A 15,216-nucleotide genomic window follows, 5' to 3' on the forward strand; every position below is an offset into this window, starting at 1 on the left:
GGCACTCAGTCCTTTATAAATATGCAGGAAAAAGGTTGATGTATAGTCTCCTAAAAGCGTCATAAGAGAAAATGTTACATACATTTCAGCATGTAGGCAGTGGATCAGCTGCAGTATATTCACCGGCTTGAGAGAGGCACTAAATTGTTTCTTCAGGCTGACAGGAGAAAATTGAGGACAAATTTTTCTCCTGCTATGGACTCTTTGAAGACATTTTGGGACATATTTTATTGAATAGCAAAATCCCACAAGATTTGGCAGCTATCTTGACAGACAATTCCTTAAATGGGGGATCTTGTGTTATTTGGTGTTCCCGTTGTTTAGGAGTAAGATAGGGACAGAGCCCCACTGATTAGGGAGAGATAAGGAGTAGCATTAGGGAGAGTTACCTGTCAAGGAGGGAATTAAAAGAGAAGTATGGGATTTTTTTCCCAATCATACCTAGGTCTGATGCTGCATCTGCCCCCCACCGCATCTAACATTAAAATCTGAGTGATTGATGCCACCGATCGATTGGTTCTCAGGGCTCTCTGTCACAGAGCTGGTGACTGTCAGTGGAGCGCTGGGCTGTGGAGGGAGTGGCCGGTTTAGGCACTGATTTCCGGCTGAGAGGCTGAGCCGGATGCCTGTCCAGGCATGTGGGCAGATTCTGACCATATGGTCACGATCTTGTGTGAGCCAGGATCAGCTCTGTGACGTCAACCGACAGTAGGCTTCAGCCTGCTGTCTGCTGAAAATGGGTCACGAGTGCAGAACAAACTGCGGTCCTGTGATCCATAGGAGAAGTACAGCCAAATGAGCTTTGGCTGTACTTCTCTTTTAATTGGGTTCCCATTACAGTGTGTCTCCTCTGTTAGCTTCTTAGAACAGTCTCCTACTGGCAGTTGAATATCTGCAGGGACTTTCAGGGATTGCACTGTGATGTAATACCATAACACCTCCAAGGGATGTGTTTCTCTGGCATTCTGTTGTCCATATGTGCATGTTATATTACTATTGGAAAGTGCCTTATGGATAAGCATTACCCACCTGAAGAACTGTATAGTCTGCAACATAAGTAGTACCAGTACTATGAGTGCCTTGTTTGTGCCTATTCAATTTCTATTTAACGAACAACATTTAATTATGGTGATTCCTCCAAATCTTTGAGTAGACTGATTATGCCACCCACAAGCATGCAACTGTCGATACTTATTTGGCCCTCTTATTGGACTTTTTTTTAGTTCATCACTTTTTGACTGAATTCCAAGATATTTTCTTTTAATTTATAATAGACTGGAGTAGCTTGCGTAGGGTAGACCTATAATTAATTGACTTGATAGAATGATAGTGGTCTATAATGGTATCATTAACTGAGCACTTTGATACAACTCCTTCTGCTGCCAATGTTTGTTGGTGGAAATTGCATTGTTCCAGGCTTGATTCAGGGCAGGTCAAATACAGGTCAGAAAATGGTCAACTGCAGGTTGAATGGACCTTTCAATGAATACTGAATGAACTCAGAAGCTTCTCAAATTGGTGTTGAACGATTTTCACAGACACAAATCCCTACTCCTTTGTCAGAAATGTTTGTGTACTAAATGGCTATTGTACTGCAAAGGGTGTCCAGTTGATATAGTATAAAGTTTTAATCAGTAATTATAACAAAGGTTTGATTATTTCATACATTTTCCTTTAGGTATAAAAGTGTGAGGAGGAAAAATTATTATGGGGCTTACACACGGTCGGACTTTTTGGCTACAAAAGTCCAACAGCCCGTCCGACAAATTTTCTACAGCCTTTTGCCAGACTTGCGGCGGACTTTCTAACGAACGGACTTGCCTACATACTATCACACAAAAGTCTGACGGATTCGTACGTGATGACGTACACCGGACTAAAATAAGGAAGTTGATAGCCAGTAGCCAATAGCTGCCCTAGCGTGGGTTTTTGCCGTCGGACTACCATACAGATGAGCGGATTTCTGGGTCCGGCGGAGTTACGACGTAAAGATTTGAAGCATGTTCCAAATCTAAAGTCCGTCAGATTTGCGGCTGGAAAAGTCCTCTGAAAGTCCGGGGAAGCGCTCACACGATCGGATTGTCCGCCTGACCTGGTCCGTCAGCGCCCGTCGGACTTTTGTAGCCGAAAAGTCTGACCGTGTGTTAGAATTGTAATGATTAAAAATGTTAGCTGAAATTTCTTATATATTTTCAACAGCTGGTAAAGTTTATATAACAGTTCATAATGAACTTTCTCACAGTTTTGTTGGATTCGTTGTTGATGGTTGATATCTGAAAATAGTTTTTTGCATACTTTATATCAAAGGAGTCAAGTAAATTGCATGAAAAAACGTATACAATTTACTACTTCTAATTAATTATTCTGAATATAATTATGCCATTTTATCTTTAAAACCCAGAGGGCAGAGTTAGTAGCAATGGAGCATGAGTTTCGTTGCTTTCCCTAAAGATTTTTATGAATACTTCATCTCTTTTAATGGAATATGTTCTTTATAAATTCTCAGTGTTGCCTCATCTCTGTAAAAAAATATTCTGCTTTATGTTGAAAGATACTGTTTTTTCCACTTTAATGTTATGTTAATTTTCAGGTGATACTCCAGTTGGGGTGCATTGTACCACTTTACATTTACATTTTTTTCCCTAAAAAATTTGGAAACATATGACGTATTTTGATAATGTAGGTACGTGCTACATGTGTGACCAGTGGTCCTTAAATGTTTGATGCAGATCATATCCAAAGTTGATAAAATATATTCGATAATGGTCCAAAATTACCAAATCTAAACGGATGGCCTCATGTGAACAGGTAGATTTATCCGCAGGAAAAGCAGCAATGAGAATGCTTTATATTGGTTAACAAAACTTTTTGGTTTGGCATGGTGTCTAACTCGGTGTTTTACTACATTACTTGCAAAGCTGAGTGTCCTGGTGAAACTGAAGCATTTTTAGGAGATGCTAGAGAGTAAAAACTGAAATGAAATTCTTCTCCTAAACTAACAGTGTGCAAATCAAAACACAATGTATTCCCTTTTTACCAAGATAACTAAAATGCTTATGTTTATATTGGTTAAATTCTTTTTTAAATATAATAATAAGTTTGGTTTATTTTAGTATTTTTTACAAAGCTTAACGAGTTGCTGAAATTGTAAATATTTTAGGAGATGCTAGAGAATGAAACCTTGAGAACAAATTCTTCTCTCAAGCTAAAAGTGTGCACATTTAAAAAAATATTGTTTTTAAAGGTATTACCTTTTTATAAACAATATAAAATGTTAAGCATTTTGTTTAGAGGTAATGCTTGTAGTTTATGAAAAGTTGGAAGCTTATTGTGGGACTGAGTGGCATACTGTATTCAATACAATGTGGACATTAAAGAACACACACAGCATAGGTGTGTGCAGGGGGTGTGCCAGGTCTTCCTGGGCACACCCTAATCACTATGTGCGATGCTGATTCCCCTGTGTTGTCCCACCCCCCCTGCAGTGCTGCTGGCTTCCCTTCTCTGCTCTCCTCCAGCTGCTGTGGGGGATGTTTCAGGATGGAGAGTGGGGGAAGGGGATAGTAAATATGTAATTTACCAGCGCCTTCCTTTTCTAAATGAAAACAGTGAACACACTTACTCTGTGTTTGTTCATAACTGAAGCATCGTAAGCAGTGTTTACTATGCTTCCATTTGTGAATGAACAGGAAGCCACTCAGCACAGAGCACTTTTCATTTATTCACTGGCCACTGCACAGTGCTGGGACAAGTCATCCAGCGCCCAGAGCAAAGATACCAAACTATTTTTATATAGTTTGGTATCTTTATATATATACTATATACTTATTTGATGTAAATATTTTTTTCTTTATGGTACAATTCAATTATTTTGCACTAGCTACGTGGGAGTTTGTTTATTATAGCTATTGATGTCATCCAATAAACACAGCAACTGCAAACAAGTTCAGAAAAATTACCTTAGGAGTCATTTATGCCATGTGCAAAGACCTCTGCATTTTGCATCTGATCAATGCAAGTCTCCACATGGAACACAGTTATTTTCTATATGCCTCATTCACTACACAATGGACTAGAGAGGTGCAGAGTGGAGAGGTGTAGAAAAATGCAGACATCCAGACATGCTGACATTTTCACAACAAATTGGAGCTCAACTGAAATCTCTGTACATTGCTATACCACATCTCTACCGTGCATAGAAATTAATGAAATTTTGCTTTGTAACATCTCAGTAAAGTTAATAAAAAATAAAACAAGCCCTTAATGTTAATTCTGTGTAATCACACAGAATGAACACACACATTCTATACAGTAACAGGAGGGTAGTAAGAGTTTACTTTATGTTTCCTGTGCTGTGTAATTTTCTTCCTGCTCATAAATCAGATTTCAAAAGGTGGGTATGCACCTGATTGATAAACAAAAACTGGACTGGTAGAAACCCAAAAGGAAGTTACTAACTGGACCATGCAATATATGTAGTACAAGGCTTTTTTAACCACTTCCGGACCACCCACCTTCGTTATACGTCGGTACTTTGAAGGGGGATATCGTTGTTATGGCAGCAGCTAGCTGCCATAACCCCGGTATCCTCGTCTTCAGTGGGCGGTCTGGTTTAAGACAAAAGTGGTCTCTGCCGCGGATTCAGCGCAAGATCGCTTTTACCTGCGGCGGAAGAGGGCCCCCCTCTCGCCGCGATCCGGTGCCCTCCACTGCTTATCGGAGCCGTCGGCAGCGGCGAAGGCTATCGCGTCTGTCCCCTTGCTGGGTATGGAGACCAGTGAGGGGAAGATGGACCCCACACGTCTCCATGACACTGCAGGCCGGAAGCAGCGTCAAAACGTCACTTTCGCCCATAGCTCTTAGAGGGCCATTTTTTTTTTCTTGTACAAAAGGTTTATTGAATAGAAAGGCCAATAATTATACAGTAACAAAGAGAACACATAAGTAAACATAGTGCATTGCTTGCTTACATAAGCTTAATGAGTAGTCTCAAATTACATAACAATAGCGATATGTATAGTGGTATATTGTAGGATACACAAATAAACGTATTATCTGACCATAAAGTGATGAACAATACTCTAAGGTGGTAATATGTGCTCATATTATAATGTCATCTTGTACTCTGTCCCAGACGGGAGTAAGCTCATGGGTCAGAGACTGAAAAAAGGAAAAGGGAACCAGAGAATGTTAGAGCAGAAAGGAGCAGAGAGGAGCTATAGTAGGTTTATAGGGCAGAAAACAAAGGAGAGAGTATGAGGGAAGAGGGAAAGTAGTAGAGGGGAGGGGGGGTCCGCAGGGTGAAGGGGTGGAAACCCATTACAGTGAAAGTAGCATTGAATCAAATCTGGAGGGATGGGCATAATTCACCCATGGCTGCCATGTCCGAAGAAATTTATTGTGCTTATCTGATAATATTGCGGTCAATTTTTCATTGACCATGATGTCATTAACGCGTTTTTTTACCGCTTCAAAACTGAGAATTGGGATTTTCCAAGCTTTTGCGATAGTTAATTTAGTTGCAGTAAATATATGGGATGCCAGTTGGCGTTCTGGTCTCAACAGTTCAGTGATTGGTTTCCCCAGGATGGCCTCAAATGGGTCCCTCTTTATATTAGTGTTGAAAAGACTTTGAAGGAGTGCATAAACCCTAATCCACAGTCTGCATACCCTGGGACACCTCCACCAAATGTGTGCCATCGTGCCCTCTTGCCTACATCCACGGAAACATAAAGGGGAATATGATGGGATGAAACTCGCCAGTCTGGCTGGAGTATAGTACCATCTGTATAATACTTTGTATGCATTTTCCAAGAAAAGAACATTCCTAGAGCTTTTGGACAATGCGATAGTCATGGCCTGCCAATCCTCCGGGTCCAACCTTTTTCCCAGTTCTGCCTCCCACTGGAGATGATATGATCGTAAGGGCGGTTTTGTGGAGCCAATAATGGCTGCGTAAATCAATGAAATCAGACCCGAGGATTGGGGCCGAGATATGCACAGACTTTCAAATGGAGTTAACATGTAAGGGGTATTTTGTGATTTTATGAGGGATTGGAAAAAGTGTCTTATTTCCATGTATCTAAAATGTTCTCTGAGAGGGATATCATGGGAAGAGCGCAAGGCTGCGAATGTTATAATTCTAGTTGGGGAAAGTAAGGAGTGGACATCCGTGAAGCCGTTTTCAGTCCACCACCGGAATTGCTGTGGGTTGTCAGTTCCTGGTGGAAACAATGGACAGTGAAGAAAAGAAAGTAGAGGAAGATGTGGGGAGATGAGTCCTGCTGAGTATTTGACTGAGTCCCACAACCGTATTGAGTGTGCCAGGCATGGGCCTATATTATTTGGGCGATATGTCTGAGGAAGCCATGGAAGGGAGTCTAGAGGTATCGGGTGTGAGTCTACCATGTCCATCGTGGCCCATAGCGGCATTTGTTGTTTCTCATGAAGATGGGATAATGGTGCTATAGCTGCTGCTGTGTAATATGCCTGTAGGTTGGGAACTGATAGACCGCCATTAATCTTACGAGCAAAAAGCACCTGCTTCTTAATTCTAGGTTTCTTGGAGCCCCATATGAACTGCATGATTTTGCGCTGATGGATACGGAGTATATGAGAGGGGACCTGAACCGGTAAAACCCTAAAATAATAAAGCAATTTTGGGAGATAAGACATACGGATGGTAGCAATCCTACCAAACCAGGATAACGGAAGATTAGACCACGAGGAGAGCATACCTGCAAGTTTATTAAACAATAAGGGAAAGTTAGCTTGATATAGGCCCGAATAATTTGGGGTAAGTCGAATACCTAAGTAGGGTAACGAGGTCAACCAATGGAATGAAAAGTGTGACTTAAGGGACGCTACTTCAGTGGGCGGAAGATTTATCGACATAGCCTTAGATTTAGCGGGGTTGACTGATAGGCCCGACAAGTTAGCAAAGGTGTCCAGAAGTGCTAGTAAATTAGGCAGAGTGAGTCTCGGCTTAGTTATGGTGAGTAGAATGTCATCCACAAACATTGACAGTTTGTGTGAGGTTCTCGCTATCTCCACGCCTGCAATATTCGGATGGGATCTAATGGCTTCCGCCAAGGGTTCGAGCGCTAAAATGAATAATAATGGGGACAACGGGCATCCCTGACGTGTGCTCCTTCTGATGGGGAAGGTATTTGATTCAAACCCGTAGTACTTCACTTTGGCTTGGGGGGAATTATAAATAGCCGAGACCCAACTCATAAAAGAAGTGCCAAATCCAAAATGTTTAAGTGTTTGTGTTAGGTAGGGCCATGACAGTGTGTCAAAAGCTTTGTTAATGTCCAATGACAGAAACATTGTTTCTAGGGACCTGTTATGAGCAATATGTTGTATTTGCAAGAGACGCCTAATAGCGTCACCTGCCTGTCTCCTTGGAACAAAGCCTACCTGATCTTTTTTTATTAAACATGGGAGGAAGGAATTGAGGCGGGTGGCTAGAATCTTTGTTAAGATTTTCATGTTGATATTAATTAGAGATATTGGGCGGAAATTAGCCCAGGATGAATGATCTTTGTCGGGTTTTGGTATCATGACAATATTGGCCGTCAGGAGATTGGACGTAAAAGTACTACCATTTTTAACAGAATTATACATCTTAGTTAAATAGGGGGCCACGACTTCTGCCATTTTCCGATAATAAAGGGCTGTAAAGCCGTCTGGACCAGGTCTTTTACCCACTTTCAACTCCTTTATACACTGTAGAACTTCCGAGACCTGAATATCACGGTCCATCAGGGCTATATGGGTTTCAGATAAAGAAGGTAGGGATAAATTTGTAAGAAAGGAATCAAGACCTTGCGTTGAGAGATGGTCTGGTTCTGAGTAAAGTTTTGTAAGGCGGTACCTGAATTCTTCCAGGACTCGCTGAGGGTTGCCAGTTAGAATATTATGACGGGTGCGAAGGGTGATGGGGGAAAATTTCGGGGCAAAGGTACGTACTCTCGTAGCTAGCATTGCGTTAGGTTTATTCGCTTTAATATACCAGTTCTGTCGGGCCCAACACAATGTCCTTTCTGCCTCTTCCGTTAAGCATAGATCTAGGTCTGTGCGAGCCTTATCTAAAAGTGTGCGGTTAGCAGGGGTAGGTGATTGTTTGAAAGATGTGGATGCAACCTCTAGCTGTAGTTCGAGATCACGTCGAATCTTTGCCCTCTCTCTCTTATGTCTAGATGCTATACGGATTACGTGGCCCCGAAGAACAGCTTTGTATGCTTCCCAGAGTGTGACTGGGGATGATACTGTGCCTGTATTAATTCTAAAATATTCAACGGAAGCGGTATGAATGTCAGTAAGGATGTCCTTGTATGATAAAAGAGAATCGTTCATCACCTAGGGAGAAAATTGCGGTTTGCTTAGAAGAGAGTGACAGACCGTCAAGATGGGGTCATGATCCGACCAAGGGACTGTGAGGATTGAGGTTGATTCTATTAAGGGAAGGTGTTTGCATTCTAGGATTGACCATATGCTTGTTCTTCGCAAATGATGGGGATGAGAATAGTGAGTGTAGTCCCTACCCAGAGGATGAAGCTCTCGCCATATATCTATTAAATCATGAGTTTGTAGGGACTGTGAAAAAGATTTGGCGGCCGGGGAAGGGGAATTATGGTCCGGTGGATATTTATCGAGAGAGGGATTTAGAGTTACATTAGAGTCCCCCGCCTCTTTGGTGGGATCGTAACAGGGAGCAGACATGGGAGAGAAAGGGCCCTGAATTTACGTTTGGGGCATAGTAAGTCAAAATTGTCACTTCGTTATCTTGAACAGTGCCCTGGAGAAGTAGGTACCTGCCATTTGGATCGGCTATTTGTTTACTGCAAATAAATGGAACCGTTTTGCTTATGGCAATCAGGACACCCCTGCGGGCAATGCGCTGCAAAATATTTGGGGCAGGAAGTGGAAGAGAAATGGGTCTCTTGCAAGCAAGCTATATCAATTTTTTGTTGCTTAAGGTATTTGAAGATCTTAACCCTTTTTTGGGGGGAATTCATACCCTGAACATTCAGGGAAAGCCAATTAAGAGACATAAAACTAGGGGGGTTTCCTATCTTGGTTCTCAACCGGACACCCCACAGACCCGGGTGGGGGGGGAAGGGGGAGGGACTAGAAAAAGACAGTAGAAAGAAAGTAAGGCAAGTAGGATAAATGTAGTAATAAGAGCTTGAAGTAGAGTAAGCAATAATATCTTAATTGCTTTAATTTGTGGGTTGTAAGACCCACGTTCGAGTAGGACGCTGACAGAGACGAACGTCTCTGTCAAGCACCGACTCATTAGGGGGAGCATCGGTCCATCGGGACCACCAGCCTAGCATATAATATTATAATTGTTTAAAATGTTTTGCGCACAGAAACTAAGGACGATTGAAAAACTATAGAGATAATAAGAGTAATAACAATTAGCACAACTGAGTCAAAGGTGTCTACTAAACAGGTGCTGGTATAGCATAAACAGACACAAAAATTCAACCACAAACTATTCCCCAATGGTCCGGGGGTGAGGGCCCGAAGACCCAACACCCCCACTCCCACAGGGGGATTGACCTAACCCCCTCCGTGCCCTCCCCCCACCACCCCCAAAAAATGGAGGCGGCGGAGGAGGGCGCGGAAACCACTAGCCGTGTCGCTGCAGAACACCCCAAAGGGCCACCTCCGCAGCAACGGCCTCGCCCACCCCCCGCCATGTCAAATCCTGAGAAAAAAAAAAAAATTATCTGGACACTGCAATACACCTTCTGTTAGTAAGAAACAAAAAATGGCAATAATAATAAAAAGAAAAAGAAAAAAATAATGTTAAAAAAAATTAATTAAAAGAAAAAGAAAAAAAAAGGAAAAAAAGGAAAAAACAGGTGGTTGAGAGCGTCTTCCTATATCCGCATCTTCGTGCCAAACATAAATGAGTCTGCTTTCACCCCTCTCCGCCATCTCACTAGTGGGGCGGACCATATTGGGGTGTCCACTTAAATCCCCAAAACTGAGGACAAAACAAGGTGCACTAAAAGCCGCAAGTTCAGTTCCAAACACTCGCAGATGAACCAGGTGTAAAAGTCAGAAAGTAAATGGGATAAATCGACCACGGCCCGGGGTCGGGCTACACAAAAAAGGAGGGGGGGGTCAGGTGCCATCTCAGTAGAAAGTGCAATAGAGTACCTTCATCCATTGTTGGACTTGTGGAACCTCTGGGACTGTAGATCTCGGAGAGCCTGGGATCCCGGCTGAGCACGCTGAGAATTTTGTCGGGGGGGTCTGGGGAGTCCCAGTCCGGAGGAGGAGGACCCGCCATCACCTGGGAAGAAGGGAGATCCAGTTGCAGATCCTGAAAATGATGTCTCAAATCTGCTGGGGATGTGGCCTGGAATTGACGGCCCAAGTGGGAAAAGGTTAGCTTGAACGGGAACCCCCATCTGTATTTAATCCTTTGGGTTTGTAAGATTTGCAGGTATGGTTTAAGGCCACGCCGTCTGGCAATTGTGACCGGAGACAAATCCGCAAATAGCTGAAGGGAATTTCCTTGGAAGGAGAGGGGTTGCTGATCTCTTGCTGCTTGTAGGAGTTTTTCTTTAGTGCGGTAGTAGTGGAATTTTATGATTATGTCTCTCGGGGGGCCATCTGTGGGCTTAGGGGCCAGGGATCTGTGGATTCGGTCAAACTCTAACCTGTCCACTGGAATCTCCGGAGCCAATTCCTGAAAGAAAGCAGTGGCTGTGCCTTGCAGGTCCGTCACCACCTCGGGAATACCGCGGATGCATAAATTGTCCCTGCGGGCCCTGTTTTCTGCATCTTCCAACTTATCTTTCAGGGTCTCAAGCTCCGCTGTTAGTTTATCAACCTCTTCTTCATGACCCTCCAGCACTGTCGTGGCTAGATCCATACGTTGTTCTAATTGATTGGTGCAGTGGCCTATCTCTTTAAGGCCCCGCACCAGGTCAGAGGAGAGCTTGCGAGAGGCCACTGTAATTTCATCTCTCACTATACAGCGGAATTTGGCCAGGAGATTGTCAGGGTCTAAGGGGAGAGGGCTCACAAGATCCCTGGGGAATTGCTGCAGACTGTCTGTGGGAGACTCTGGGTTCTCATCTGACATGTGAGCGGCGTCATCCGGCTCCGGAGGTCCGGGCGCCATACTGGATTTTGCTCTGCCAGGGCCCGAGGCGTTCTTTTGGGGCTGCCGGGTTTTTTGTTTGAATTTGCCGGATCGGTACATTACCAGCAGAGTCCAGGGCTATTCCGGTGACCGTGGAGATGTTTGTGCTGTGTCCCCGGTCCGTCTGTGCGCTATACGGCCGGTATAGTGGTTCCGACGGCGCGGAGCTGAGGAATCAGGCAGCCATCTCCTTCGCTCGCGCGCATGCGCCCCAGGCCATTTTTTTTTTTAATTTTTTAAAATGACAACATTTTTTTTTTTTTAATTGCATTTTAATGTAAATATGAGATCTGAGGTGTTTTTGACCCCAGATCTCATATTTAAGAGGTCCTGTCATGCTCTTCTCTATTACAAGGGATGTTTTCATTCCTTGTAATAGGAATAAAAGAGACACATTTTTTTTAAACAGTGTAAAAATTAAAAAAAGGTAAAATAAATAAGAATTTATTTATTTTTTTTTTTTAAACGCACCCTGTCCCGACGAGCTCGCGTGCAGAAGCGAATGCATACGTGACTAGCGCCTGCATATGAAAACGTTGTGTTCGAACCACACATGTGAGGTATTGCCACGATCGGTACAGTGAGAGCAGTCATTCTAGCCCTAGATCTCCTCTGTAACTTAAAACATCCAACCTGTAGAATTTTTTAAACGTCGCCTATGGAGATTTTTAAGGGTAAAAGTTTGTCGCCATTCCACGAGCGGGCGCAATTTTGAAGTGTGACATGTTGGGTATCAATTTACTCAGCATAACATTATCTGTCATGATATAAAAACAATGTGGCTAACTTTACGGTTGTCTTATTTTTTAATTCAAAAAAGTGTATTTTTTCCAAAAAAAGTGCACTTGTAAGACCGCTGCGCAAATACGGTGTGACAGAAAGTATTGCAATGACCGCCATTTTATTCTCTAGGGTGTTAGGAAACGAAAAAGTATAATGTTTGGGGGTTCTAAGTAATTTTCTAGCAAAAAAAAAACAGTTTTTAACTTGTAAACAACAAATCTCTGAAAGAGGCTTAGTTAAAGAGCATAAAAAACACGATCCACGACCACACAAAAAATAAAAAGACAATGTTGTCTCATCAACACAGCAGCGTAGGGGTCACCTAGGACTCAATTCAGTAGGTTCATGCAGATCACATAAGGAGTCTCCTTTCAGCCTAGAAGCTGAGACACACAGTCCAGCCGAATAGAGCAATGGACAATTCCATTGGTGAAAGTAGACCGATGTAACTCCTAAACTGCTGAGAAGCATCAAGTGTACAGTAACAGGACAGTAATTCTCCCAGACTAATGTATGAAGGAGAGAACGCCAAAATATGCTATACATGGTGGAGTCAAGACCGCAGCTCACCCAGTCCTATGGAGTCCAGCCATCTTTCATCGGCATCAGCAGGGGGATAGTTTATTAGATCTAGTTCTTGATGAGATATATGTGCATGTGTGAACCGGTTGAGAAGGTGCTGTGGTGATGAGACAACGTTGACTTTTTATTATTCTGTGGTGGTGGATTGTGTTTTTTTATGCTCTTTTTTTGTATGGCAATTTTTGTGTTCAAATCTTTTTCAATAAAGCCTTGTACTGCATATGCTGTATGGTGCAATTAGCAACTTCCTTTCCGCTTTTTGCAAGCCCAGTTTTTGTTTAAATTGGTGTGATCCACATAACTAAACAGAAATGTATAGTGTGCTGAGCGGTAGAGTGGTTGATGGTAAAATGGCTTTCTCAGTATGTCGACAAGGGATGGCAAAATTATAAGTGTGGTCATTGGCATGTTTTAGTTTTTTTATTGAATCTGATTGATGTCAACATCAAACTTTTTATTATTGTCATTCTATTCACACCCACCATTACTAGTCAGTCCTACATCGTTGCCCACTATTTTATAATTATACAACATGTATCATTTGACTTAATTTTTTTACTATTGTTTCATTGTTGTTTCCAAATATATTTAATTGTTCAATACCTTCATGCAAAGATCCCCTCCAAGCCATTCATGAGAATATCCTTAGCATTGTATTTTTATTTCCTATTTTGTAGGATTTGAATTTTTATTATTCTTTATAATGTTTTCATGTATTTATTTGTTCCATAGCACAATATATCCTGTTTGGGTCTCTCTCAATATTATAAATAGCATTGGTTTTATTTGATTTTACCCAATTTTACGTATTTGTGTCCCTTGATCACGGTTTATATATGATGGTTATGAATTATTATAATGGGCCACAAGCTATTTATTAAACCTAATAGTTTCTTCTCACTATCTACTGCATGATGTAATTTTATTATTGCTTTTCTTATTTTGATTATTGGAAGAGATTTTTACCTGTTGTTCCCACTTTGTATTGTTGCACCACATGCTAGCCCTGGTGAAGGGGGAGGCATTTCCCCCAAAATGTGTTGGCTCTACCTTTTGACCTGTGAATTGTGAACTACAATAAACTTCTTGAAAATACCCTCGAGTGTGAAAAACTTTTTTACTGAGCTCGCCTCTGTACCCATCGACAAGTATCTTAAGGTGAAAAGGTGTGCCTTTTCCATCGCTTTCAGACAAGCAGCAGTCCAAGATCTCAATGAGGTCCACCAACATCACACCAACATCACACCCGCATCGGGTGTAAAACCTGATCTTGTGGTGTTGCGTACACACACTGAATTTTTTTAAAATTAGGATTTTTGATGAGAGAATCAGCCAAGAGAGAGTTTCAAGATCATCAAATTGCAGACATGTGGAGATGGAATGAAAATATGGAAAACAACAGTTCCTAGATGTAAACCTAAAATAATGAGTCGTAGACCGCTAATCTAAAGGGTCATTATTCGGTTATGACTGAAGTGTACGTTTATGTTTTTCATTTTGCTTATCAGAAACTATGCTGACATTACCTAGATAACCATGGAAAATCAGACATCTACAAATGAGTTTTACATCTTGCCATTTTCTATTAAATCCAGTTTCATATCTTTTTACCTTGCTTTGTTTTTCTTAATATACTTATGTGGTGTATTTACCAATGCATTTATAATAATGCTGATATTTTCTTCTAGGAACCTACACACCCCAATGTACTTCTTTATCTGTAACCTGTCCATTGTTGACATTTGCTATACAACAATTACTGTTCCTAAACTTCTGTACATGCTTATATCCAGAAATAACACAGTGTCCTACAGGGAGTGCTTCATCCAGATGTATTTCTATTTCTTTGATGGAAGTGCAGAGGATATTTTAGTACTTGCAATGGCATGTGATCGGTATGTTGCAATTTGTCACCCTTTACACTACCAACTTATTTTAAATAAGAAGAATTGCATCATTTTAGTGGCTGGGATTTGGATGCTAGGAAGTTTCAATTCATTCGTAATTACTTTCCCGGCATCAAAAATGATTTTTTGTCAGTCAAGGATCATCCACCAGTTTTTCTGTGATGGGAAAGCTCTCATGAATATTGCCTGTGCTGGTCTGAATTATTTGTATATCATCATATATATAGAAATTTTTATGTTTGGGTTTTTACCATTTTTTTGCAGTTTAATGTCTTATGTAAAAATTATTAAAGTTGTTTTGAAAATTAATTCCAAGGAAGGACGTAAGAAAACCTTTGCCACCTGCTCCTCCCACCTCATTGTCATCATCATGTACTATACGACTGCTGTGTCTGTCTACATGATGCCAAAATATTCAGTTGTCCTAGAGCAAATTGGCTCTGTTCTCTATACTATGGTTACACCCATGATCAACCCTCTTATTTACAGTTTGAGAAATAATGATGTAAAAATGGCTTTGAAAAAACTGTTGTGACTACAAAACAAATGGCCCAAGTGACAAAAAAAAACTAAAAATAAAATACAAATTATATATATATATATATATATATATATATATATATATATATATATATAACAGTCAATGGGTGAGGTGTACTGAACGGTCTCTTGGAGGTATTGTGCAAGCAATCTAGTCCTTCCTGAAAGAGGATTGCTGCACAAAAGATGAAAATTTATTTGTAAAAAATTACATCAAACATCAGGCATTTT

The 15,216-nt window shown here is 41.3% G+C and overlaps 1 protein-coding gene across 1 annotated transcript; it reads left to right on the top strand.

Moving 5' to 3' along the window:
• The first annotated feature begins 14,074 nt into the window (after positions 1-14,074).
• On the top strand, positions 14,075-15,012 carry LOC141147637 (olfactory receptor 1-like). Its single transcript, XM_073634866.1, has one exon. The coding sequence runs from the start codon at positions 14,075-14,077 to the stop codon at positions 14,978-14,980; it is 906 nt and encodes a 301-aa protein (XP_073490967.1). The 3' UTR covers positions 14,981-15,012.
• The last annotated feature ends 204 nt before the right edge of the window (positions 15,013-15,216 follow it).

This window comes from Aquarana catesbeiana, linkage group LG06 (assembly GCF_042186555.1).
Source record: "Aquarana catesbeiana isolate 2022-GZ linkage group LG06, ASM4218655v1, whole genome shotgun sequence".
NCBI classification, from domain to species: domain Eukaryota; kingdom Metazoa; phylum Chordata; class Amphibia; order Anura; family Ranidae; genus Aquarana; species Aquarana catesbeiana.

What these genes read in the sequence shown, in the direction of transcription:
- LOC141147637 (XM_073634866.1), top strand. Translation starts at nt 14,075, where the DNA reads ATGGAAAATCAGACATCTACAAATGAGTTTTACATCTTGCCATTTTCT.